The sequence below is a fragment of the Ranitomeya variabilis genome, chromosome 4 (assembly GCF_051348905.1).
Source record: "Ranitomeya variabilis isolate aRanVar5 chromosome 4, aRanVar5.hap1, whole genome shotgun sequence".
Classification (NCBI taxonomy): Eukaryota; Metazoa; Chordata; class Amphibia; order Anura; family Dendrobatidae; genus Ranitomeya; species Ranitomeya variabilis.
Genome location: NC_135235.1, coordinates 355,599,086 through 355,626,394, shown reverse-complemented (window position 1 = coordinate 355,626,394; position 27,309 = coordinate 355,599,086). Strand labels below are relative to the sequence as shown.

The 27,309-nt window shown below is 45.9% G+C and overlaps 2 protein-coding genes across 2 annotated transcripts in view; both read left to right on the top strand.

Annotated features, from left to right (window-relative positions):
- IL11 (interleukin 11) overlaps nucleotides 1-27,309 on the top strand; it is a 251,748-nt gene that overhangs the window by 155,566 nt on the left and 68,873 nt on the right. The gene's annotated exons all lie outside the window — the stretch shown is intronic.
- Nucleotides 9,025-10,678, top strand: LOC143766998 (uncharacterized). The gene is made up of 3 exons (XM_077255018.1): nucleotides 9,025-9,464; nucleotides 9,995-10,283; nucleotides 10,574-10,678. Exons 1-3 carry the CDS (start codon nucleotides 9,103-9,105, stop codon nucleotides 10,676-10,678), a joined length of 756 nt encoding a protein of 251 aa, XP_077111133.1. The 5' UTR covers nucleotides 9,025-9,102.

Sequence of the window (27,309 nt, the reverse complement as noted above, 5' to 3'; positions counted from 1 at the left end):
GTACACGACATGCTAAAACCAATGATGTCGTTCAAAAGTACAACTCGTCCCGCAAAAAATAAGCCCTCACATGGCCAAATTGACGGAAAAATAAAAAAGTTATGGCTCTGGGAAGGAGGGGAGCGAAAAACGAAAACGGAAAAACGGAAAAAGCTCCGGGGGTGAAGGGGTTAAATTAAATAAAAAAATAGGCTGTAGGCACTTTATAATTGGTTCCAGGGGTACACGGGCAGCAGTGGTCTGGTCAGTGGAGGACTAGTGGAAGGAGGGACCGCAGACAGGCTTCAAAGGCCTAACATAATAAAATGGGCTGGCTGTAGGCACTTTATAATTGGTTCCAGGGGTACACGGGCAGCAGTGGTCTGGTCAGTGGAGGCCTAGTGGAAGGAGGGAGCGCAGACAGGCTTCAAAGGCCTAACATAATAAAATGGGCTGGCTGTAGGCACTTTATAATTGGTTCCAGGGGTACACGGGCAGCAGTGGTCTGGTCAGTGGAGGACTAGTGGAAGGAGGGACCGCAGACAGGCTTCAAAGGCCTAACATAATAAAATGGGCTGGCTGTAGGCACTTTATAATTGGTTCCAAGGGTACACGGGCAGCAGTGGTCTGGTCAGTGGAGGCCTAGTGGAAGGAGGGACCGCAGACAGGCTTCGAAGGCCTAACATAAAAAAATGGGCTGGCTGTAGGCACTTTATTATTAGTTACAGGGGTACACGGGCAGCAGTGGTCTGGTCAACGGAGGCCGATTGTAATGAGTGTCTGCCAGTTAGTAGTCCAAAACAACAACTAAATGTGAATGTCTCGCATTAAAACAAAACAAAAACACTAAAGTGTGCAATCATTAGGTTCAGGGGTGGGATCCTCTGCGTTGTTTCAGACCTACTAATTTTGCGCAAAGTATTTACTGAGGTAAATAGAGGACACTGCCCCTGACTATGTTAAGTACCATCATACATGTCAACACAATGGTATTGTCAGTGGCAGGTATGGAAGGATGTCAGCGCATAGACTTTACATTGGTGGAAGTGTGAGAGATAACTGTGGAAGTGGTAGAGCAATGTTTGACCTGGGGGTGGGTGAACTCTCTTGTGGCCGGCGTTACAGGCCCAAGGCCCCTCATGTTACAACAGTGTGTCTGACGTTGGGTGCGCACCACCACCGCCAGAGACACTTTATTGTACTATGAGGAACCCAGTAGCAATGCCGTCGACCAAAAGCGAGTACACCCACCTCTTCAGACAAACAGCAGTCTCACGGGTGCTTGCACCAAGTCGCGATACCACGGCCCCGTGTGGGGAGTTTGGCCATTTAGGGAGGTGTAAACATGTCGTATGCTGGACAATCAGCTGCAGCAAATTAGACATTAGAAAAGTAATTCACAGTAGTCCACAGGCAAGATCTTTTCATAGGAAAGCTAGGTGTCGGCCGGGCAAGGTGGGGCAAAAGATTTCGAAATCCAGTTGTGGTTCATTTTAATGAATGTTAGATCGTCAACATTTTGGGTAGCCAGACGAGTCCTTTTTTCGGTTAATATTGAACCTGCAGCACTGAATACTCTTTCTGATAGGACACTTGCTGCCGGGCAAGCAAGCTCCTGCAATGCATATTCTGCCAATTCTGGCCAGGTGTCTAATTTTGATGCCCAGTAATCAAATGGGAATGACGGTTGAGGGAGAACATCGATAAGGGATGAAAAATAGTTAGTAACCATACTGGACAAATGTTGTCTCCTGTCACTTTCAATTGATGCAGCAGTACCTGTCCTGTCTGCGGTCATAGCAAAATCACTCCACAACCTGGTCAAAAAACCCCTCTGTCCAACGCCACTTCTGATGTGTGCACCCCTAACACTCCTAGTCTGCTGCCCCCTGGAACTCGTGTGAGAACGATCACGTGCGCTGTGTGCTGGGAATGCCTGAAGCAAACGGTCAACAAGAGTTGATTGTTTGGTTGCTAATATTAGTTCCAAGTTCTCATGTGGCATAATATTTTGCAATTTGCCTTTATAGCGTGGATCAAGGAGGCAGGCCAACCAGTAATCGTCATCGTTCATCATTTTCGTAATGCGTGTGTCCCTTTTTAGGATACGTAAGGCATAATCCGCCATGTGGGCCAAAGTTCCAGTTGTCAAATCTCCGGTTGTGATTGGGTGAGGGGCAGTTGCAGGCAAATCTACGTCACTTGTGTCCCTCAAAAAACCAGAACCCGGCCTTGACACGCAACCAATTTCCAGTGCCCCCGGGAAAGGTTCCGCATTAAAAATATACTCATCCCCATCATCCTCCTCGTCCTCCACCTCCTCTTCGCCCGCTACCTCGTCCTGTACACTGCCCTGACCAGACAATGGCTGACTGTCATCAAGGCTTTCCTCTTCCTCTGGTGCAGACGCCTGCTCCTTTATGTGCGTCAAACTTTGCATCAGCAGACGCATTAGGGGGATGCTCATGCTTATTACAGCATTGTCTGCACTAACCAGCCGTGTGCATTCCTCAAAACACTGAAGGACTTGACACATGTCTTGTATCTTCGACCACTGCACACCTGACAACTCCATGTCTGCCATCCTACTGCCTGCCAGTGTATGTGTATCCTCCCACAAAAACATAACAGCCCGCCTCTGTTGGCACAGTCTCTGAAGCATGTGCAGTGTTGAGTTCCACCTTGTTGCAACGTCTATGATTAGGCGATGCTGGGGAAGGTTCAAAGACCGCTGATAGTTCTGCATACGGCTGGCGTGTACAGGCGAACGTCGGATATGTGAGCAAAGTCCACGCACTTTGAGGAGCAGGTCGGAGAACCCAGGATAAGTTTTCAATAACCACTGCACCACCAGGTTTAAGGTGTGAGCCAGGCAAGGAATGTGTTTCAGTTGGGAAAGGGAGATGGCAGCCATGAAATTCCTTCCGTTATCACTAACTACCTTGCCTGCCTCAAGATCTACTGTGCCCAGCCACGACTGCGTTTCTTGTTGCAAGAACTCGGACAGAACTTCCGCAGTGTGTCTGTTGTCGCCCAAACACTTCATAGCCAATACAGCTTGCTGACGCTTGCCAGTAGCTGGCCCATAATGGGACAACTGGTGTGCAACAGTGTCATCTGCCGATGGAGTGGTTGGCCGACTGCGGTCTGTGGAAGAGCTGTAGCTTCTGCAGGAGGACGAGGAGGGGGTGCGAACGCCTACAGCCAACTGTTTCCTAGACCGTGGGCTAGGCACAACTGTCCCTAAATTGATGTCCCCTGTGGACCCTGCATCCACCACATTCACCCAGTGTGCCGTGATGGACACATAATGTCCCTGGCCATGCCTACTGGTCCATGCATCTGTAGTCAGGTGCACCTTTGTACTCACAGATTGCCTGAGTGCATGGACGATGCGCTGTTTAACATGCTGGTGCAGGGCTGGGATGGCTTTTCTGGAAAAAAAGTGTCGACTGGGTAGCTCGTATCGTGGTTCTGCGTACTCCATCAGGGCTTTGAAAGCTTCGCTTTCAACTAACCGGTAGGGCATCATCTCTAACGAGATTAGTCTAGCTATGTGGGCGTTAAAACCCTGTGTACACGGATGCGAGGATAAGTACTTCCTTTTTCTAACCAGAGTCTCATGTAGTGTGAGCTGAACTGGAGAGATGGAGATCGTGGAACTTGCGGGTGTGCCGGTGGACATGGCAGACTGAGAGACGGTTGGAGACGGTATTGTTTCCGCCGGTGCCCTAGATGCAATATTTCCTCCTACAAAACTGGTGATTCCCTGACCCTGACTGCTCTTGGCTGTCAAAGAAACCTGCACAGATACTGCCGGTGGTGCGGAAAATGGTGGCCTTACAGTGACGGAAGAGATGTTGCGTTGATGACTAGCTTCATTGGCCGAGGGTGCTACAACCTTAAGTGACGTTTGGTAGTTAGTCCAGGCTTGAAAATGCATGGTGGTTAAGTGTCTATGCATGCAACTAGTATTGAGACTTTTCAGATTCTGACCTCTGCTTAAGCTAGTTGAACATTTTTGACAGATGACTTTGCGCTGATCAATTGGATGTTGTTTAAAAAAATGCCAGACTGCACTATTCCTAGCATCGGATCCCTTTTCAGGGATTGCAGACTGAGCTTTAACCGGATGGCAACGCTGTGCTCCAACAGGTTTTGGCTTTGACACGCGTTTTGGGCCAGATAAGGGCCCGGCAGATGGAACCTGTTGCGATGTTGATGCCTGCTGCGGCCCCTCCTCCACCTCCGCTTCTGAACTACTGCTGCCTGCACCCTGTTCCCCCAATGGCTGCCAATCGGGGTCAACAACCGGGTCATCTATTACCTCCTCTTCGAGCTCGTGTGCAACTTCGTCTGTGTCACTGTGTCGGTCTGTGGTATAGCGTTCGTGGCGGGGCAACATAGTCTCATCAGGGTCTGATTGTGGATCTGTACCCTGAGATGGCAATGTGGTGGTCTGAGTCAAAGGAGCAGCATAGTACTCTGGCTGTGGCTGTGCATCAGTGCACTCCATGTCAGAATCTACTTGTAATGGGCATGGCCTGTTAAGTGTTTCACTTTCTAAGCCAGGGACGGTATGTGTAAAGAGCTCCATGGAGTGACCCGTTGTGTCGCCTGCTGCATCCTTCTCTCTTGTTGTAGTTTTTGCTGAGGAGGACAAGGAAGCGACTTGTCCCTGACCGTGAACATCCACAAGCGACGCGCTGCTTTTACATTTACCACTTTCAGAAGAGGAGGCAAAAGAGCTAGAGGCTGAGTCTGCAATGTAAGCCAAAACTTGCTGTTGCTGCTCCGGCTTTAAAAGCGTTTTTCCTACTCCCAGAAAAGAGAGCGTTCGAGGCCTTGTGTAGCCAGACGACGAAACTGGCTCCACAGCTCCAGACTTAGGTGGAATATTTTTATCCCCACGACCACCTGATGCTCCACTACCACTACCATCATTACCAGCTGACAATGAACGCCCACGGCCACGACCTCTTGCACCAGACTTCCTCATTGTTTTAAAAAATTAACCAAAGTAACTTTATTTGTTGCTGTCAAACAACTTACACGGTGAGCTATAACTTCAGTATGATTTCTATATCCCTTAACAGGTTGGTGAGACCACAAGGAAAATCAGGCACAATGTTACACACTCTGTTTTCTGTGGCACAAAATCACAGAGATGACACACACGCAGGACTGTCACTCAAGCACTAATGTCAATATTATTCTCCCACCTAATTTTTTTTTTTTTTTCTCAGGGAGACTTTAGAAACCAAATAAGATAAAATGTTTTTTTTCAGGGACAATTTAGAAACCAAATACTAATAATAAAAAAAAAATATAGCCTTTCTATGGCCCACTGAATGAGAGAGAGAGAGGTGGCACACCCAGGAGTCAAGACTGGCACACAAGCTGAAAGGGCAATATTACTCTCCCACTGTTTTTTTATGTATTTTTTTTTTTCTCAGGGAGACTTTAGAAACCAAATAAGATAAAATGTTTTTTTCAGGGACAATTTAGAAACCAAATACTAATAAAAAAAAAAATATATAGCCTTTCTATGGCCCACTGAATGAGAGAGAGAGGTGGCACACCCAGGAGTCAAGACTGGCACACAAGCTGAAAGGGCAATATTACTCTCCCACTGTTTTTTATGTATTTTTTTTTTTCTCAGGGAGACTTTAGAAACCAAATAAGATAAAATGATTTTTTCAGGGACAATTTAGAAACCAAATACTAATAATAAAAAAAAAATATAGCCTTTCTATGGCCCACTGAATGAGAGAGAGAGAGGTGGCACACCCAGGAGTCAAGACTGGCACACAAGCTGAAAGGGCAATATTACTCTCCCACTGTTTTTTTATGTATTTTTTTTTTTTTCTCAGGGAGACTTTAGAAACCAAATAAGATAAAATGTTTTTTTCAGGGACAATTTAGAAACCAAATACTAATAAAAAAAAAATATATAGCCTTTCTATGGCCCACTGAATGAGAGAGAGAGGTGGCACACCCAGGAGTCAAGACTGGCACACAAGCTGAAAGGGCAATATTACTCTCCCACTGTTTTTTATGTATTTTTTTTTTCTCAGGGAGACTTTAGAAACCAAATAAGATAAAATGTTTTTTTCAGGGACAATTTAGAAACCAAATACTAATAAAAAAAAAAATATATAGCCTTTCTATGGCCCACTGAATGAGAGAGAGAGGTGGCACACCCAGGAGTCAAGACTGGCACACAAGCTGAAAGGGCAATATTACTCTCCCACTGTTTTTTTATGTTTTTTTTTTTTTTCAGGGAGACTTTAGAAACCAAATAATAAGAAAAAAATAAAAAAAAATAAATAGGCTTTCTATGGCCCACTGAATGAGAGATAGCACACACAGCAGTGGCACACAAGCCCTGACTGAGGCCAATATTTTTCTCCCACTGATTGATGTAGTGTTTTTGTGTTGAGGTAGATTTTAGAACACAAATCAAGGAAAAAAAAAAAAGGCTTTCTATGGCCCACAATTAGAGAGAGAGGTGGCACACCCAGGAGTCAAGACTGGCACACAAGCTGAAAGGGCAATATTACTCTCCCACTGTTTTTTTATGTATTTTTTTTTTTCAGGGAGACTTTAGAAACCAAATAATATTAAAAAAACAAAAAAATTAATAGCCTTTCTATGGCCCACTGAATGAGAGAGAGAGGTGGCACACCCAGGAGTCAAGACTGGCACACAAGCTGAAAGGGCAATATTACTCTCCCACTGTTTTTTTATGTATTTTTTTTTTTCAGGGAGACTTTAGAAACCAAATAATAAGAAAAAAATAAAAAAAAATAAATAGGCTTTCTATGGCCCACTGAATGAGAGATAGCACACACAGCAGTGGCACACAAGCCCTGACTGAGGCCAATATTTTTCTCCCACTGATTGATGTAGTGTTTTTGTGTTGAGGTAGATTTTAGAACACAAATCAAGGAAAAAAAAAAAAAAGGCTTTCTATGGCCCACTGAATGAGAGAGAGAGGTGGCACACCCAGGAGTCAAGACTGGCACACAAGCTGAAAGGGCAATATTACTCTCCCACTGTTTTTTTATGTATTTTTTTTTTTTTTTCAGGGAGACTTTAGAAACCAAATAATAATAAAAAAATAAATACAAATAAATAGGCTTTCTATGGCCCACTGAATGAGAGATAGCACACACAGGAGTGGCACACAAGCCCTGACTGAGGCCAATATTTTTCTCCCACTGATTGATGTAGTGTTTTTGTGTTGAGGTAGAATTTAGAACACAAATCACGGAGAAAATAAATAGGCTTTCTATGGCCCACTCAGTGAGAGATGGCACACACAGGGATGGCACTGTAGCAGAAATGCCAATCTTAATCTCCCACAAAAAAAAAAAAACAGGGACTGTCCTACAATTACTATCTCCCTGCAGTAATCTAAGCCAGGTATGGCAGGCAGCAATAGGAGTGGACTGATGCACAAATTAAATAAAAAGTGTGGACAAACAAAAAAGATAGCTGTGCAGAAAGGAAGGAACAAGAGGATATGTGCTTTGAAAAAAGCAGTTGGTTTCCACAGTGGCGTACACACAGCAATACAGCTATCAGGGAGCCTTCTAGGGCAGCCCAATGAGCTACAGCGCTGAGGAAAAAAAAAAAAAAAAATAGCTTCCACTGTCCCTGCACACCGAAGGTGGTGTTGGACAGTGGAAATCGCTACAGCACAAGCGGTTTGGTGGTTAGTGGACCCTGCCTAACGCTCTCCCTGCTTCTGACGAAGCGGCAGCAACCTCTCCCTAAGCTCAGATCAGCAGCAGTAAGATGGTGGTCGGCGGGAACGCCCCTTTATAGCCCCTGTGACGCCGCAGACAGCAAGCCAATCACTGCAATGCCCTTCTCTAAGATGGTGGGGACCAGGACCTATGTCATCACGCTGCCCACACTCTGCGTTCACCTTCATTGGCTGAGAAATGGCGCTTTTCGCGTCATTGAAACGCGACTTTGGCGCGAAAGTCGCGTACCACATGGCCGACAAGCACAGGGGTCGGATCGGGTTTCATGAGACGCCGACTTAGCCAAAAGTCGGCGACTTTTGAAAATGAACGACCCGTTTCGCTCAACCCTACTCAGCAAAGGTGCTTCTTGCTTTTGCTGCTTCAGCTTTTGCTCGGGCAATAGCGGCGGCATTGCTGACGGATGATGTCTTGGAGGAACCAACTCGTGATCTCGTCTTAAAAGAGGATGCTCGTCCTTGAGACATGATTCAACAGTTACGCGACCGCTGTGATATCCCTTTGTCGGCTCTGCGTGGATAATGGCGGGCTCCGTGTGGTCCGACCGTTAGGAGGTTGCTGCAATATCCGTATGCAATAACCGTATGCTTGGATAATGGCGGGCTCTGTATCGTCAGATCTTCTGAGCTTGTTCTCAGCAGTTGTTTCACTATGCTGCCCTCATACACGTTAGCAAGGTGTGCAATGAGACATGTAGCTAAACCCCGTCTTCTTTAAGAAAAGAGGCTGTAAAATTGTAACCTTCTTTTATTGATTGCAGATGTGACAGGAAAGGGTGAAACTATAGGATGCAATAACAGGAGCATTTCAGAATATATATCTGCACAAAGCATGAAACACAAATAGTCTGCAATACACAGGTAACATGAGCTAATATACAAACTGATGATTACCTACTTAGTACAGCAAATGTATTGATAAACACAGGATTATAACACATAGATAAATAATGCTTACCAGCTATGCTTAGAGCAGGCTGTTTAAGGAGCAAGAAACAACACTAATGGTGTTGTTTCTCCTAAGGCTACTTTCACACTGGCGTTAACTGCAAACTGTCACAAATCGTCTTTTTGCCGAAAAAACGGATGCGTAAAAAAAAGTGAAAAACGTATGCAATGCATACAGCATTTCGAGGGATCCGTCGCAAATCCGCTAAACGGTTCCGTCGAAATACTGGATGCGTTGCATACGTTGCATCCGTTTTTACCATCCGTTGCATCCGTTTTTACGACGGATCCGTTTTTAAAATGTGAGGCTCCCAAATTTGATTGGCTACTGGAAAATATGGAAAACTATATAGTTACTGTTTTTACAGCCCATCTTTGAGGGTTTTAGTTTTGTGGCAGAGATGGAAGGTGTTCTTGTGAGGATTGCGAGTTTGGTTACTGACGTTATATTTGAGACGAATCGCCTGGATATCATAGTGCGGGAGAAGGAGGCGGCAGCAGAAAGACGAAGGATGCTTCTGCAGGAACGGAGACGGAGACGACTCTGGATACATCCGATCAATGAACTGCGGATGACCCGGGGTGTCCAGTCCACTCTCTACCTGGAGTTGCGGCACAATCCACACAAATTCTACAATTACGTACAGATGAGGATGGAACATTTTGACTATTTGCTTGAAAAACTAGAGGATGTCATCCGAAGGCAGGACACAAGGATGAGGCTTGCCATCACACCGGCGGAGCGGCTGATGGTGACCCTGCGGTAAGCCTCTTTTTTTTATGTCATTGCTCATATTTAATGTTATATTACATGCTGCAGACAATACTGCGCTGACATATTGCGCACTATTTTCTGCAGCTTGTAATTTTTGTATTGTTTGCGGCCATTCCACTGCTTTTTTTTTATGTCATTGCTCATATTGAATGTTATATTACATGCTGCAGACAATACTGCACTGACATATTGCGCACTATTTTCTGCAGCATGTAATTTTTGTATTGTTTGTGGCCATTCCACTGCTTTTTTTAATGTCACTGCTCATATTTAATGTTATATTACATGCTGCAGACAATACTGCGCTGACATACTGTGCACTATTTTCTGCAGCATGTAATTTTTGTATTGTTTGAGGCCATTCCACTATTTTACACCAGTTTCATGCAGGTTTTATTGTGTGTCCCATCCTTAAAAAAATGTTGACATGCCATTTATTGAACTTTACCAGGAAAAAAAAAAAAAAGGTTGTTGGTGTGTGCAATTTTTCCTAACCTTTTTTTTTTTTTTTTTTTCAGCTTCCTAGCTACGGGTGAATCTCTGACTTCGCTCCATTACCAATTCCGGCTGGGCATTTCCACTATTTCTGGAATAGTGAAGGAGACATGTCGGGCTATTTGGGACATTTTACAGCCGGAGTATATCCCCCAACCATCCATGGACATCTGGTTGAGAAGTGCAGAACAGTTTCAGCAAATTTGCCATTTCCCAAATTGTGTTGGTGCTGTTGATGGGAAACACATAAGGATTGCTAAACTGGCAGGAAAAGGGTCGCAGTACTACAATTACAAGAAATATTTCTCAATCGTACTCATGGCTATTGCAGACGCCAACTGCAAGTGTCTTGCTGTGGACATAGGAGCGTATGGATGGTCCAATGATTCCCAAATTTTTAAAAACTCTCCAATGGGTCGTTGCCTGTATGGAGAGACATACGATTTCCCGCCAGCCAGACCACTCCCAGGAACAAGTGAACCAGCCATGCAATATGTTTGTGTAGGTGATGAAGCGTTTCAACTCTCGCCGCACCTACTGAAACCATATAGTAGGTGGTACTTAACCCGTACCAAACGGGTATTTAATTACCGCCTTACTAGAGCAAGAAGAATAGTCGAGTGTTCTTTTGGTATATTGATGGCAAAGTGGAGAGTTCTGCTGATGGCAGTCAAACTGCAAACCACAACTGTAGACGAAGTTGTTAAGGCATGTGTGGTGCTCCATTACTTTGTCCTTTCAAAGGAGCCTGTTTCCTTGGATGACAAAGAATTGGAGACAACCTTGTGGGATTACCGCAGCAGCTCTGTTCGCTCCACAGGTTCTGTTACCAGGATGAGGGACCAGTTTGCGGATTATTTTGTGTCACCAGTCGGGCGGATTCCATGGCAAGACATGATTGTGTGAGATGTTTTCCATGTGTTTTGTTTATGTAAAAAATGTGTTTCTCCCCAAAAAAAAAAAAAAAAAGTCCAAAAGGGTTTTCTTGGTAAAAAAACCAATGTTAGACCTTTCACACATCTGTTGGTTATTTTGATTTTACCTTTTTTATTAGTTACCATATTACCTTAATGAATCCACACACACAAAGAGTAGAATTTAAATCATACTTAATTTTATTTTAACTTTTTTTATTTTATTTTTTTGCCAAAAAAATAGCAATATATTATTTTTTTTCACATTTTTTTTTTAAACATTAACAAACTTTAACATTACATGTTACAAGTCTTCAAACTGTGGGGTGGAGATACAAGGGGAGGAGGGGCTGGAAAGTTGGACCACGTCAATAGGTGGGGAAACCCTACTTGGTTGGGGTGCAGTGGAAGGGGGGGTAAAACCAGGAGGCTGACCAGAGGGGGTGGTGTTGGGGTAGGGGGAATACTTACTGGGGAAGAAAAGCTGGGCAAGGAAGAAAACATTGGCGAAGGAATTTGGTTTGGGGGCCAGGATGGGTATGGGGACTGGGTTGAGTATTGGGACTGGGTTGGGTATTGGGACTGGGTTGGGTAATGGGGCTGGCGTGGGGATTGGGGCTGGGTTTGGTATTGGGGCTGGTGTGGGGATTGGGGCGTATGGTGTGGAAATGGTGCCTGGGGTAGGGCATGGTGTGGAAATGGGGCCTGGGGCGGGGCATGGTGTGGAAATGGGGCCTGGGGTGGTGCATGGGGTGGAATTGTAGTGGATGTGTGGGGAGGTGTGGGGGTAGATTGGGGTTCGTGAAGGGCCTTCAGTAGAGCATTATGGCAGGTATTCATTACCCGCATCTGTTGCTCAAAAGAAAGCTTTTCCATGCTCCTGAGCATGGATTGAAAAAAAAGATTGGCCGGATCTGGACTTACAGCTGAATGCAGCCTATCCAAGCAACTGCTGGTTTCATGGCTTGTTTCACTGATGCGTGATTGCACCATGTTGAAACCAGCAGTCACTTGCTCTCCCAAAATTTTGAAAGAGCTTTGGAAGGCTTCATTCAGATGTAAGAACTCAGGAGCATAGCTCCTTTCCTGACCCCTCTGTCGCTGCCGCCATGAACCTAATGGTGGTCTAGAGGTGGCAGGATCAGAGGGGTGGGGTAAAGGGAATGCTATCTGTTGAGCATCAGATGCGAGCAAGGAAGGCTGCAATAATGCTCCACTGCTTGGGGCGGATGAAGTGGAGGGGGCAGAGGGGTCAGAGGTGTGGGGCCTACTGACGTGGCCCTCAGTGGCGGATTTAGGAGGGATCGCTCCAGAGGGCGCAGAGGAAGATGCAGGCACCCGGTGGCTGGAGAATGTGCTGTGAAAGAAAAAACAAACAAAAATTAATATATTGATATGAAAAAGCCCTGACTGAAACCAAACTAAGTTAGACAGGTTAACATGGTTATTAGTGGGCTGTAGAATACTTACACTCTGCTCAGCATTGTTCGCCTCAGGAAGGAGAGGGCAGGGCCGTGTTTATATCTGCTCCTCTTACTTCCTGCTGAGCCACTCGGGGCCTGCATCTCCACGTTAAATTCCCTCTTAAAGCGATCCCTCAGTGACCGCCACCGCTTCCTAACCTTTCCACCTGTGAAGACAAGAATAAAAAGAAAAAAAAAATTGGTAAATGCAATACATTACAGTCAGCTCAAAACATCACTGAAAAGTGAATACTTACATAGTTTGCTCTGCTGCTGTGGATGAAGGTCCTCCCACCTTGGAAAGATGTTATGGCACACTTTGTCCCAGAGCCGACGGGTTACACCGCTATCGGCATGGCTGCGGTCAGCCATGTTCCACAGCGGCTCCCGCTCGCGAACCTCCTCGATGAGACTGTCGATGTCAATGTCATCATCAAAGTCTTAGTTAGTAAGTAAGGCCGAAAAAAGACATTTGTCCATCCAGTTCAGCCTATATTCCATCATAATAAATCCCCAGATCTACGTCCTTCTACAGAACCTAGCTTCTGCGGGAGCATGCTGTGAAGCCTGTGCAAAAAAAGAAGAAGAAAAACAAAAAAATTAGTACACAGAAACACAAAAGTACCAACAGAATCCCCCCCCAAAAAAAAACTCACTGATGGCCGACCGCGGCGACGATTCCGCCGACTCTGGGAGCGGCTGGGAGAACCTTCACGGTTTGCTGACTGTTCAGCAGCAGCAGGAGCAGCAGGAGGCTGAAATAAAGGAAACAAATTCTCTGTAATGTAGGCATATGTTTTCTGTGTATGAAAATCTGTTTTGTGTATTGTGCAGTGTGATGTGTGAAGCAACTGTTTCACCACTACTTACACTTGGTTCCTCCTCTACTTGCATCTCTCCACCCGTCTCGTCCCCTTCTGACAGCTCCTCATCTGATTCAGCTTCCTGTTTAAACATAATTTATGCATGTAGTGATCAACAAAAAATGTAATTTTAAAAACCAAAAAAAAAACAAAAAAAAAACCATTTTTTGTGTTAACTTACCGATACACGCTGTTGCTGTGGAGGAGGGCTGTCAGAAGAGGACATTGTTGCGTTAGCCAGGCGGCGGCTGTGGTCCTGGGGTCTCTGTAAGTTAAAAAGACACTTGCAATCTGCTCTACACATTGAAGTAGCAGATTTGGGGTCTTCAAAACTTACTTTTCAAGATTTGTGGCTGTAGTCCTGGTGGGCTGTCCTGGTGGGCTGGTCCTGGTGGGGAACACAGGCGGCGGCTGTGGTCCTGGGGTCGCTGTAAGTTAAAAAGACACTTGCAATCTGCTCTACACATTGAAGTAGCAGATTTGGGGTCTTCAAAACTTACTTTTCAAGATTTGTGGCTGTGGTCCTGGTGGGCTGTCCTGGTGGGCTGGTCCTGGTGGGGAACACAGGCGGCGGCTGTGGTCCTGGGGTCTCTGTAAGTTAAAAAGACACTTGCAATCTGCTCTACACATTGAAGTAGCAGATTTGGGGTCTTCAAAACGTACTTTTCAAGATTTGTGGCTGTGGTCCTGGTGGGCTGTCCTGGTGGGCTTGTCCTGGTGGGGAACACAGGCGGCGGCTGTGGTCCTGGTCCCTGGTGTATCTGTAATAAGTATAATGGATTTATAGTTAGACCACCCCTTGAACTAGGTAATGTTTAACGATAAACACCCTGCTAAAATGATGTGAGAAAAGATCATTAAAGGTGAACACAAAAACCAAAAAAAAAGGGAACGTTATACCATTCATTTCCATGTCCCAAAAAAAAATTTTTAAATGTGAACCCACCATGTAAAAATATCTTTACCACATTTTATTTTCAAAAATAACCTCCCCCAAAAAACCTTTAAAGTATAACCTTTATTAAAAAAAGACCCCTCAACCAACTCTGTATTGCATGTGTAACCATTGGTACATACACCAGTTTTAAATTTACCTTTCTGAAATGATACTACGGACATTATTTTAATAAACATTTTATTATTTTCTTTTTTTTTCTTTTTTTTTGTTAACATCACAATTAGGAGCTGAAATGCTCTTTATTTTAAATACAAGTACATCAACTGCGAATGGTTTCAACAGTAATAAGAAAATCAACACTTTTAAATAGAAAAAAAAAAAAAAAAAAGCACGCTCACACATTCAAACCACAAGCTGCAGACCACTAGACTTTGCAAAAATACATCCGATTTAAAAAAAAAAAAAAATTAATTGAGAAAAAAAAAAAAACACATTTAAACCACATGCTGCACACACCACTATACTGAATAAATACATCAGAAAAAGGCAATTAACCAATTAAGGCATGGACAAATGCACATGCAATCAACAAGACGCACACAAACATGCCTGGTATGTGTCCACATTCAGGATTGCATCAGGATTTGGTCAGGATTTTCCATCAGTTTTTGTAATCCAAAACCAGGAGTGTAACAATTAGAGGGAAAGTATAATAGAAAAACATGCACCACTTCTGCATTTATCACCCACTCCTGGTTTTGGCTTACAAATACTGATGGAAAATCCTGACCAAATCCTGATGCAATTCTGAACGTGGACACATACCCTCCCACATGAACAGGCATAAGATTGGTGAAGGCATAATAAGGTGCAGGCGCATGAAGACATACATACAAAAGCACACAGCCGTACAAAAATACACACACACACACACACACACACACACAAAAGCACATAAGCTTTATGCAAATACACATATGTACAACAAAGGCACAAAGGTGGACCCAAACAGAAGACGCATACGCACACACATACACACATACACGTAAAAAAGGTTGGCAGTCCTCCGGCTGGATGTCTTCACAGTGGCTGGCATCAGGGTGGATCTGGACTCTAGCATGGCACTGGCTGTTGCAGGACAATGGCAGGCCTCTGGTTCTCTTCAGGTTTTAAGCTCTTGCTGTAGTCAGTACCTCATACACACACAAATGCACAGGCACACAGATGCACACAAAAATTGCAATACTCACACTAGCTCTATGGTGGCTGGAGTCTTGCTGGCAGCCTGGAGTCTTGCTGGCAGCCTGGAGTCTTGCTGGCATATGTGGGGTTGAAGGCCCAGGCCAGGTTTATATAGATTTGGGGGTGTCTGGCCAATTGGCAACAAAATCCAGCTTCTGAGCATGCTCAGTGTAAAAAAATGTATTGCAGCGCTGCATTGCGTCGTACGACGTGTCCCGACACATCCGTCGCTCATAGGCTTCCATTGTAGCCAACGACGCATGCCGCCGGATGCGTCACAACACGTTTTTTAGGCGGAGACAAAAAACGTTACAATCAACGTTTTTTGCCGACGACGTGTCACCAAATTTCGACGCATACGTCGTACGACGGACACGACGTATGACAATCCGTCGCAATGTGTCGCCAATACAAGTCTATAGGGAAAAAACGCATCCTGCAAACACTTTTGCAGGATGCGTTTTTTCTGCAAAACGACGCATTTTAACGTATTGCAGTTAACGCTAGTGTGAAAGTAGCCTAAGACACATGGAGGAATAATGGCTGCTGTTCACAGTGTCATAATAAGACCATGATGCAACAGGAACAATCCCACAATGCCCTAGGAACTTCCCACAAGACATTACAAATTAAACTAGAATCTATGCATTAAATGGCCAGTAAGTGGTGCTGTTACCTTACAATATGAAATATATGAAGGATTAATGCACACAAAAAATACAATGTCTGTAATAATGGAGACATAAAAAAATGACTAAACTTTCTAGACATCAATTATGTGGCTGGACAGAACAATCTGGGAATGTTTAGCTTGCAAAAAAAGAAGGCAAAGAAGAAGGCTTAGGGTATGTGTCCACGTTCAGGAAACGCTGCGTTTTTGACGCTGCGTTTTTCTGCAGCGTCAAAAACGCAGCGTCCAGATGTTACAGCATAGTGGAGGGGATTTCATGAAATCCCGACTCCACTATGCGTTAAAAAACGCATGTGTTTTTGCCGCGAAAACGCATGCGCGGTGCGTTTTTTCAAAACGCAGCATGTTGCTACAATGAGCAAAACACGCAGGCACACCGAAGGTGACCTGCCAGTGACCTCAGGTGCAGTTTTGGTCAGGATTTTACTTGCATAAAATCCTGACCAAAGCCTGAAGCAAGCCTGAACGTGGACACATACCCTAAGAGGAGATTTAATAGCTATCTACAAATATATGAAGGGATGTCACAGTGTAGAGGGATCATCATTATTCTCACTAGCACATGGAAACACGAAATGCAATGGAATGAAACTGAAAGGTAGAAGATACCAAATAGATATTAGAAAAAACTTTTTGACAGTGATCAGTAAGTGGAACAGGCTGCCACAAGAGGTCGTGAGTTCTCCTTCAGTGGAACTCTTCAAATAGAGGCTGGACAGACATCTGTCAGAGATGGTTTAGTGAATCCTGCATTGAGCAGGGGGTTGGACAAAATGACCCTGGAGGTCACTTCCAATGCTAGAGTTCTATTATTCTATGATATGTCTAAGCATTTCAGAGACAAACATAGCTGGTTGCAATCATGCAGCCAAGCTCTGATACATGCTTCCCTGTAGTGTGGTCAGTGTGAAACAACTGACAGGTTTTATTTGGTGCCTGGCCCCTTTAAAGGGGTACTTGGCAGAAGAAGCAACATATCTAAGCCATCTATATGGACACGCAGATCATAGAAAGCTAAAAAAAAATACCTTGATATGGTCCAGAGACTTCTGCATTTTTCCTATTTGTAACTGAGCTGTTCAGGGCTATGGCTTAAGCACTGATCTGCATGTGAATCTGCCTCCAGAGCTTGTTTTAAATAGAAAGGGGCATTACCAGTGTGAGACATGTAGTTGCTGCTCTCTGCTCTCCCGATCTTACCGCAGAGCTATGTGTGGTTATAACTGCCACATCTGCAGGTTCCTCTCAGCTTCAGATTCCATCTTGCAGGCAGCCACTGTTGCAATTTGTTTCAATACAGCAGTGCTGTGAGTGCTACATCAAATGTGTTTTTTTATGAAGCAAAGTTGACTTTAAGGGTATGTGTCCACGTTCAGGAAACGCTGCGTTTTTGATGCAACATTGAGCAGCATGCATAAAAAACGCAGCGTCCAGATGTTACAGCATAGTGGAGGGGATTTCATGAAATACTGTCTCCACTATGCAGTAAAAGACGCATGCGGCACACCCGAGAAAACTCACATGCGGTATGTCTTTTAAGGGTGCGTGTCCACGTTCAGGATGGCCGGCGGTATCACCGGAGCGGCGAAGCCGCTCGGCGCTAAGCCCCGCCCCCTTTCTGGGACGCGATGATGCCGGATGTGTTAACTGTACACATCCGGGATCATTGCACCCTCGCATAGCGCCCTGTGATATTACTTGCAGCGACGCAGCGTCGCCGCAGGTAACACGGACATGCTGCGATCTGAAAAGACGCGCAGCATGTCCGGAGTCGCAGGGCCGACGCGTGCGTGTTTCCACGCATAGTGGACACGGGATTTCAAAAAATCCCCTCCACTATGCTGGAACATCTGGACGCTGCGTGTTTGACGCTGCAGCTCTGCGCAGCGTCAAACAAGCAGCGTTTACTGACCGTGGACACATACCCTAAGAACGCAGCATGTCCTTACATTGCAGAAAAAACTCAAGGACAACGCAGGTGACCTGCCAGTGACCTCAGGTGCAGATTTGGTCAGGATTTTACCTGCATAAAATCCTGAAAAAATCCTGAAGCAATCCTGAACGTGGACACATACCCTTAGGTACCCTTATGTCTCTAGATCAAGGGTGGGCAATTTATTTTCCCGAGGGGCCAGATGAAAGACCATGGCTGTTGTGGAGGCCGAACCATTAGCATGAAAATAATTCTACTCAATATTAATTAATATTAATTGTATCACTTAATATTGAGCAGAATTAAGTATGCTGACACCCCCTATATATCTTTAAACCCCCCACAGCCCCTTATATACAGCATGAGCCCCACACAGCCTCCCCATATACAGCATGAGCCCACACAGCCTCCCCATATACATGGCATGAGCCCTACACAGCCTCCCCATATAATGCATGAGCCCCACACAGCCTCCCCATATACAGCATGAGCCCCACACAGCCTCCCCATATACAGCATGAACCCCACACAGCCTCCCTATATACAGCATGAGCCCCACACAGCCTCCCTATATATAGCATGAGCCCCACACAGCCTCCCTATATACAGCATGAGCCCCACACAGCCTCCCTATATACAACATGAGCCCCACACAGCCTCCCTATATACAGCATGAGCCCCACACAGCCTCCATATATACAGCATGAGCCCCACACAGCCTCCCTATATACAGCATGAGCCCCACACAGCCTCTCTATATACAGCATGAACCCCACACAGCCTTCCTATATACAGCATGAGCCCCACACAGCCTACCCATATACAGCACGAGCCCCACACAGCCTCCCTATATACTGCATGAGCCCCACACAGCCTCCCCATATACAGCATGAGCCCCACACAGCCTTCCCATATACAGCACGAGCCCAACACAGCCTCCCTATATACTGCATGAGCCCCACACAGCCTCCCCATATACAGCATGAGCCCCATACAGCCTCCCTATATACAGCATGAGCCCCACACAGCCTCCCCATATACAGCATGAGACCAGCCTCTCATCTCCTCTCCTCAGCAGCCTCCCCTCAACAGCCTCTCTTCTCTCCTTTCCAGCCTCTCATCTCCTCTCCTTTCCAGCCTCTCATCTCCTCTCCATTCCAGCCTCTCATCTCTTCTCCTTTCCAGCCTCTCATCTCCTCTCCTTTCCAGCCTCTCATCTCCTCTTCTTTCCAGCCTCTCATCTCCTCTCCTTACCAGCCTCTCATATCCTCTCCAGCCTTTCATCTCCTTTCCTTACCAGCCTCTCATCTCCTCTACTTTCCAGCCTCTCATCTCCTCTCCTTTCCAGCCTCATCTCCTTTCCTTTCCAGCCTCTCATCTCCTCTCCTTACCAGCCTCTCATCTCCTCTCCTTACCAGCCTCTCATCTCCTCTCCTTTCCAGCCTCTCATCTCCTCTCCTTACCAGCCTCTCATCTCCTCTCCTTACCAGCCTCTCATCTCCTCTCCTTACCAGCGTCTCATCTCCTCTCCTTTCCAGCCCCTTTTTGGTAGAGCATTGAACAGCAAGGTGGATTGTTGCTGAGGGGAGAAAAAAAAATCTTTAAATCTTCAGCTTAGCGAGTGTCAGCGAGCTGAGTGTGACCTGAGCATAAGTGTGAACGGCGGTAAGTGTGACTTGTGATTCAGTGAAGAGGTATTTGGAAAGCCTTTAACAAATACCTGTGTGAATTGGTGTGAGTTGCTGAATTGGGAGTAGCTATATTCACAAGGGGTTTACTTAGGGTGGGGGCTCATAATTAAGGGGTTATCAGGGTCAGCTGTTTGGGACTCAAGTCCTTTTTGGTAGAGAACAGCAAGGTGGATTGTTGCTGAGGGGAAAAAAAAAATCTTTAAATCTTCAGCTTAGCGAGTGGGAGCGAGCTGAGTGTTACCTGAGTATAAATGTGAACGGCGATAAGTGTGACTTGTGATTCAGTGACTTTGGAATCAGGGAGTTTCCAAGGGAGGAATTGCTGTCTGTATTTTATTAATACTTTGTATTTATTTTTATTTAACATTTCTGTGTGGTGCAATCCCCATTAGGAAATGTGCTCCACTATTGTTAATGCCATCCAGTGCACATCTTGCCACATGTATGCAGTCCTTGATCAGCCGGTCGAGGGTGCATACTGCTGTGCGAGATGTGAGCATGTTGAACATTTGGAAGCCCAGATTCTGGATCTAAATGTGCAGTTGGCAACACTGAGATCCATAGACAATATGGAGATGAGTCTTCTGCTCACTGAGCAGACGCTCAATGGGATAGATGAGAGGGGATGGTAGGATGGAGCTGCAGGACAGTGAAGTAGATAGCTGGGTGACATTCAGAAAGCGGGGTAGAGGGAAGAGTGCCAGGGAGGCTAGTCCTGATCTGGCACACCCCAATAAGTTTGCTAAGTTGGCAGATGAGGGGGGTGCCAGTAGAGGGGTAGCACTGCTGCAGCCAGGCATGTCCTCGGAAAGCCGGAGGAGTGACTGCTAAAGTAAGGAGGGAAATAGGAGAGCAGTACAGGCCAGACAGGTGCTGGTAGTGGGGGACTCAATTATTAGGGGAACAGATAGGGCAATCTGTTACAAAGACAGGGATCGTCAGACGGTGTGCTGCCTACGTGGCGCTCGAGTCCAACATATCGCTGATCAGGTGGACAGATTACTGGGAGGGGCTGGTGAGGACCCAGCGGTCATGGTGCACATTGGCACAAATGACAAAGTTAGAGGTAGGTGGAAGGTCCTTAAAGATGATTTCAGGGAATTAGGCTGCAAGCTGAAAGCAAGGACCTCCAACGTGTTTTTTTCCGAAATACTGCCTGTGCCACGCCAGAGAGCCAACGGGAGATTAGGGAGGTTAATAAGTGGCTCAAGAATTGGTGTAGGAAGGAGGGGTTTGGGTTCCTGCAGAACTGGACCGACTTCTCAGTGGGCTACAGGCTCTATGCTAGGGATGGGCTGCACCTCAATGGGGAAGGTGCAGCTGTGCTGGGGGAGAAAATGGCTAGAAGGTTGGAGGAGTGTTTAAACTAGGGATTGGGGGGGAGGGTATTCAATTTACAGGAGGGGAAGATAGGGCAGATAGAGACCTGGGCACAAATAATGAAGTTGGCGGTGGCATGGGGGGTGGGCTTAGAACAGTTGATAATTTAAGAAAGAATAGAGGTACAGATAGGAACATCAAGTGCATGTATACTAATGCCAGAAGCCTCACCAACAAAATGGACGAATTAGAATTAATGTTGTTGGAGCATAATTATGACATTGTGGGGACATCTGAAACATGGCTGGATGAGAGCCATGACTGGGCTGTTAACTTGCAGGGCTATAGCCTTTTCAGAAATGACCGTACAGATAAGTGAGGGGGAGGGGTGTGTCTGTATGTAAAATCATCCTTAAAACCCATCCGGCGTGATAATATAGGTGAATTTAATGAAAATGTAGAGTCCCTGTGGGTGGAGATAAGGGGAGGAGGAAAAAATAATAAATTACTGATAGGGGTTTGTTATAAATCTCCAAAAATAATGGAAGCAATGGAGAATATCCTCATAAAGCAAATAGATGAAGCTGCGACTCAAGGAGAAGTCATTATTATGGGGGACTTCAACTACCCTGAAATAGATTGGGGAACAGAAACCTGCAGAGTTCCAGCAAAGGTAATCGGTTTTTGACAACTATGAGAGACAATTACCTTTCACAACTGGTTCAGGACCCAACAAGAAGGGGGGCACTGCTAGACCTAATATTAACAAACAGACCAGACCGCATATCAAATATAAGGGTTGGGGGTCACTTGGGGAATAGTGATCATCAAATAATAAGTTTTCGTGTATCCTTTAATAAGATGTGTAGTAGGGGGGTTACAAGGACACTAAACTTCAGGAGGGCAAATTTCCAACGGATGAGAGATGATTTTGGTGCAATTAACTGGGACGATATCCTGAGACACAAAAATACACAAAGAAAATGGGAGACGTTTATTAGCATCCTGGATAGGACCTGTGCACAGTATATACCATATGGGAATAAACATACTAGAAATAGGAGGAAACCAATATGGCTAAATAGAGCTGTAAGGGGCCCAATAAGTGACAAAAAGAAAGCATTTGGAGAATTAAAGGAAGTAGGTAGTGTCGTAGCTGTTTTCATTCTGACCCAAATGTCAGCACGCCAGATCACCAGTGAGGCCTAATTGTGGAATTACGCCCGTCATTTTACAAGCGCGCTTGGAGACAAAGGACACCTCACACATATTCCTGTGAGCAAGTCACTTTTATCTGATATACTAAAACCAAGGCAATGCTGTATACCATTTACACCAAATACATTTCAATGTAACTCATGTAGCCCCCACCATCACCCAGGGTCATACTTTATTTACCATAACTCAGACCATGTTGTGGCTGACTATTGAAAGCATACATGATAAGAAGTATAGTCTCCTTGAAGAGGAGACCATCAGACTACTGCGTCAACAGATTCTAGTAATTCTAACACTTAAAGGCAAGGGGCACTTAAAGGCAAACTATTAACCCTTCTATAACAATTTCCCCCTTTTGTAAATGGTATAACCTTTGCTACGGGGTTAGCTGATGTCCACAAATGAGCTACTGTCTCATGGGTCTAGTACCCACAAGGGGGCTTTCTACCTTCTTCGCCCATCCACCCTCAGTGTGGACACTCACCTCCCCCGTCAGCAGTGGCCATACGGGGCTTATGATACACTACAGAAGGTTCAGCCTTAGGTAATACATATATTAGCGCTTTTACAGCTACATAAAACAATAAGCAAAGCAACAAAATTTGCATACAAGTCTGTCAAGTCAAGTCAAAAATAATCCTCCCTCTAGGCCGCTAAGCCAATCGGCTGGATTTAAAAAGGAGTCTCTATATTGTATTAGTCTTATTAAGAACCTTAGGGTACTGTCACACTCTGCAACTTTCCAACGATCACGACCAGCGATACGACCTGGCCGTGATCGTTGGAAAGTCGTTGTGTGGTCGCTGGGGAGCTGTCACACAGACCGCTCTCCAGCGACCAACGATGCCGAGGGCCCCGGGTAACCAGGGTAAACATCGGGTTACTAAGCGCAGGGCCGCGCTTAGTAACCCGATGTTTACCCTGGTTACCATCGTAAAAGTAAAAAAAAAAAACACTACATACTCACATTCCGGTGTCCGTCAGGGTCCCTCGCAGTCTGCTTCCCGCTCTGACTGAGTGCCGCTGTAAAGTGAAAGCAGATCACAGCGGTGACGTCACCGCTGTGCTCTGCTTACTTTCCGGCCGGGAGTCAGTCAGAGCGGGAAGCAGACTGCAAGGGACCTGACGGACACCGGAATGTGAGTATGTACTGTTTTTTTTTTTTTTACTTTTACGATGGTAACCAGGGTAAACATCGGGTTACTAAGCGCAGCCCTGCGCTTAGTAACCCGATGTTTACCCTGGTTACAAGCGAACACATCGGTGGATCGGTGTCACACACACCGATCCAACGATGACAGCGGGAGATCCAGCGATGAAAGAAAGTTCCAAACGATCTGCTACGACGTACGATTCTCAGCAGGGTCCCTGATCGCTGCTGTGTGTCAGACACAGCGATATCGTATGGATATCGCTGGAACGTCACGGATCGTACCGTCGTAGCGACAAAAGTGCCACTGTGTGACAGTACCCTTAAGGAACCAAGAAAATCTGAGTCCAAGTCTCATTGTGTATGCAGTGTGGTGTTAATACCTTCTTTGGCTCCTGGGGTATGGCAAAGTACAGCATAGTCCTTGCAGATACTGGGCTGTGTGTACAGATCCAACAGTCCAGCAGTTTTTGTCCTTGTAGACATTTAAAAGTGTATTCAGTGTCTCTGTAAGGTGCAAACATCCTACCACTGCCAGCAAGGTGATTAAAACAACAGTCTTTCTGCTAGTGAAAAGATCTTTTTGCAGTGACTGGCATGGATCCAGGTGGGCGTTCCCTCAAGTGAATGTGGTCAGCTGCACTTTACAGCGGGCCGTCAAATCGTGGATATATGCTCCTTCTCACGTCTCTGTGTATGACCACCCAATCACCTGGATTCAGCAGATGTGCGTCTGCACTGGCATTAAGATCTGGAATGGATGAAAACACATGTTTATGCACCACATTAAGTTTTTTTCTGCAAGGCCTGGACATGGGCTGTTATAGCACCGTGTTGCATTTGTAGCACCTGTGGGAAGTACAGACCAGTCTCTGGCAAACTACTAAACAGGACTTCAAAAGGAGACAAGCCTGTCTTTCTATTTTGAGTGTGTCTGACTAACAAGAGTGCAAGAAACAAGCACTCTACCCCGCTCTTTCCTGTGTCTGCCATGGCCTCTGAATTTTCAGTTTAAGTGTCCCATTTAGTCTCTCCACTTACCCACTACTTTGTTGTCTATATGGTGCATGATATGCTTGCTGTACTCCCAGGGCCTGCATGACTTCCCTCAATATTTTTCCCGTGAAGTATGTGCCCCTATCGCTCTCTATGGTTTCTGGGACACCATACCTGCAGATCAGTTCTTTCAATAGTTTGTCTGCAGTCGCTTTAACATTTTCACATTTTACCGGATAGGCTTCCAGCCAACCAGAGAAGAGATCTACACATACTAGGACATTTTTCACACACTCCTACCTTGGGTAGCTGTATGTAGTAAGTCTGCAGTCTCTGAAACGGGTAGAGAGGCCTGGGTGTCGCTTTCTTAGGGATTTTTACTGTTTTACCAGGGTTGTGCTGTGCACAGATGAGGCATGACCGTACCAGCTTTGCTGCTGCGTAACTGAAACCAGGAGCGATCCAGAAGGCATCTATCATGGACACATGTGACATTTTGAGGTGTGAGTGGGGCCAGGTGTTGCTTGCGCCATTATTAGGAACAGGGACCTTGGTATATACAATTTATCCTTATTCTCCCAAAACTCCTTTTGAGTTCAGCTCAGCTCCCATTCTCCCCCGTGTTCCTTCTCTGTTTGGGCAGCTGGAGGGATTTAAGGACATCTATGCTCAGTGTGGCTGGAATACGCTGACTCTCCGCCACCGTCCACTGCTCCCTAGGCCGCCTTGCTGCTAATTTAGCAGCCTCGTCCGCCCTTCTGTTGCCCTCTACCTCCACAGAGTCACCGTTCGTGTGTGCTGTTACCTTGACGATGCCAACCTGGACTAGTAACGTCAATGCTTCCACTACTTGTTTCACCAGCTCTGCATTTTTAATGGGCTTACCGGCTGATGTAAGAAACTTTCTGCTTCTCCAGACAGGGTGATAATCATGGGATATTCCCCATGCATAATACAAATCTGTGTAAATGTTAGCGACTTTACCTGCAGCAGCTCTACACGCCTCAGTGAGTGCCTTTAACTCTGCCTCCTGCACCGACATGTGAGGAGGGAGTGGTTCAACTCGGATTACCACATGTGAGGATACTACTGCATGTTCAGTGTAGAATCGCCCATCCTGGTGGTATCTGGAGCCATCTACAAAGGTAAAAACCTCAAAATATGCATTAGGAACAGTTTTTCATGAACATATTGTGATATATGTGATGGTGTAGTGACCCCTGTGGTAGCAAGGGGGCGCTCTGTGCGCTCTGTGAGATATGCATGGAGGCGTATCTGTTGTGGTGATATTCATGGTGAACCTGTAATCGGCAGTGTTGTGAATGGCCGATATGTGTCGCAGAGGGAATCTGCGTAGTAAGTCTGATGTTTTGTGTTTATGCTGGGACCTGTAGTCCCTCAAGTGTTTTTGTAATGTGTATAGTTAAGTTTGGGTGACTTACTAGGCTAGTCATGAGAGACGGGAGGGTCAGACTAGCCACACATCCACACACACATCCTGGGGTGTGGTTTCAGGTATATAATGTGACCAGGATGTGGGTCACATGGGAGGTGTGTCCGGTAGGTCCTGTGTGGTTCCTGTGTGGAACCTGTGTATGGACCTGACTGGTGAAGGTGCAGGATCGTCCTGGGAATGACTAGGGTCCTGTGTGCACCTGAGACGGTCGGTGCGGGACTGTCCTAGGAATGACTAGGGTCCCGAATGCTGCTGGATTGGCCTAGGAACGACTAGGGTCCGGAGAGCACCTGAGACCGTGAGACCTGACCGGTGCGGGACTGTCCTAGGAATGACTAGGGTCCCGAATGGTGCTGGATTGGCCCAGGAATGACTGGGGTCCTGTATGCACCTGAGAACGTGGACTAAGTCACCGGCGTGATCCTGGTAACCTGAGGTAACGGGTGGAGGACGGGGTCCAGGACCTAAGCTGATAGGTGGAGGACGGGGTCCAGGACCTAAGCTGATAGGTGGAGGACGGGGTCCAGGACCTGTTGTGACAGGTGGAGGACGGGGTCCAGGACCTAAGCTGATAGGTGGAGGACGGGGTCCAGGACCTAAGCTGACAGGTGGAGGACGGGGTCCAGGACCTGTGGTAACGAGGTGAGGACCAGGATCTGCGGAGCCAGTGACTGTTACTGTGTGGGGAAGCTGCAGTCCCTCGGTGAGGTCCGGACTGACTACTGTGTGCCGGACAGGCAAGTCGGGGATCCCCGTTAGGCAGCTTACCCAGAAGAGTGTTAACAGAGTGTGGGGAAGCTGGAGTCCTTCGGTGAGATCTGGACTGACTACTGTGTATGGACCAGGCGAGTTGGTGATCCCCGTTAGGCAGCTAACCCAAAAGGCTGTTGGAAGAGTCGGCAAGGTGGAGCAGGAGCTCCTGTCAGGTACCAAAGAGACTGTTCGTGCCTGTTGTGTTCTATGTAATGAACTGTGTTTAACCCGGTTTATGTGGCTTATTAAACCATATGGACTGCTTTCTTTTATAAACCCGTGCTGTGTGCTTAAATATTGCGGTCAAGCGAGTGTCCCCCAACACTCTCAGTAAGAGAAACCTTACAATATGTAAAACATACTGTCTCCTGACTCATCAGTTCCTATGCAGTCATGTTTGTGCGTCATGTCAACGTACCAGAGTACTTTTTTTTTTTTTTTTTCTAATGCTGTCACCAATTCCCCCTTTTCTGAATCCACAGGCAGATGAGTGGCTGGATTCAGAACATTGTATCTTTTGAGGGTGACGTATTCATTAAATTAGTATTAGAGCACATTCAAGTCTGATCTGTCTAGCCATGGACAGATGGTTTGGTTGAACTTGTACGAGTATGGCATTAATGTCATGTGGGGAACAAATTGTCAAAAGAAAAAGTCAGTGTGAGCTCACATGCCTAACAGTAATACAGCAGCTCTTACAACACGGACACACGTAGGAGACCCTCTAATCACTGGGTCTAATTGTGCTGA

Coding starts and splice junctions, on each gene's coding strand:
- LOC143766998 (XM_077255018.1), top strand. CDS start 9,103: ATGGAAGGTGTTCTTGTGAGGATTGCGAGTTTGGTTACTGACGTTATA. Junction 9,465..9,994: donor CGGCTGATGGTGACCCTGCG/GTAAGCCTCTTT, acceptor TTTTTTTTTCAG/CTTCCTAGCTACGGGTGAAT. Junction 10,284..10,573: donor ACAAGAAATATTTCTCAATC/GTACTCATGGCT, acceptor CCGCCTTACTAG/AGCAAGAAGAATAGTCGAGT.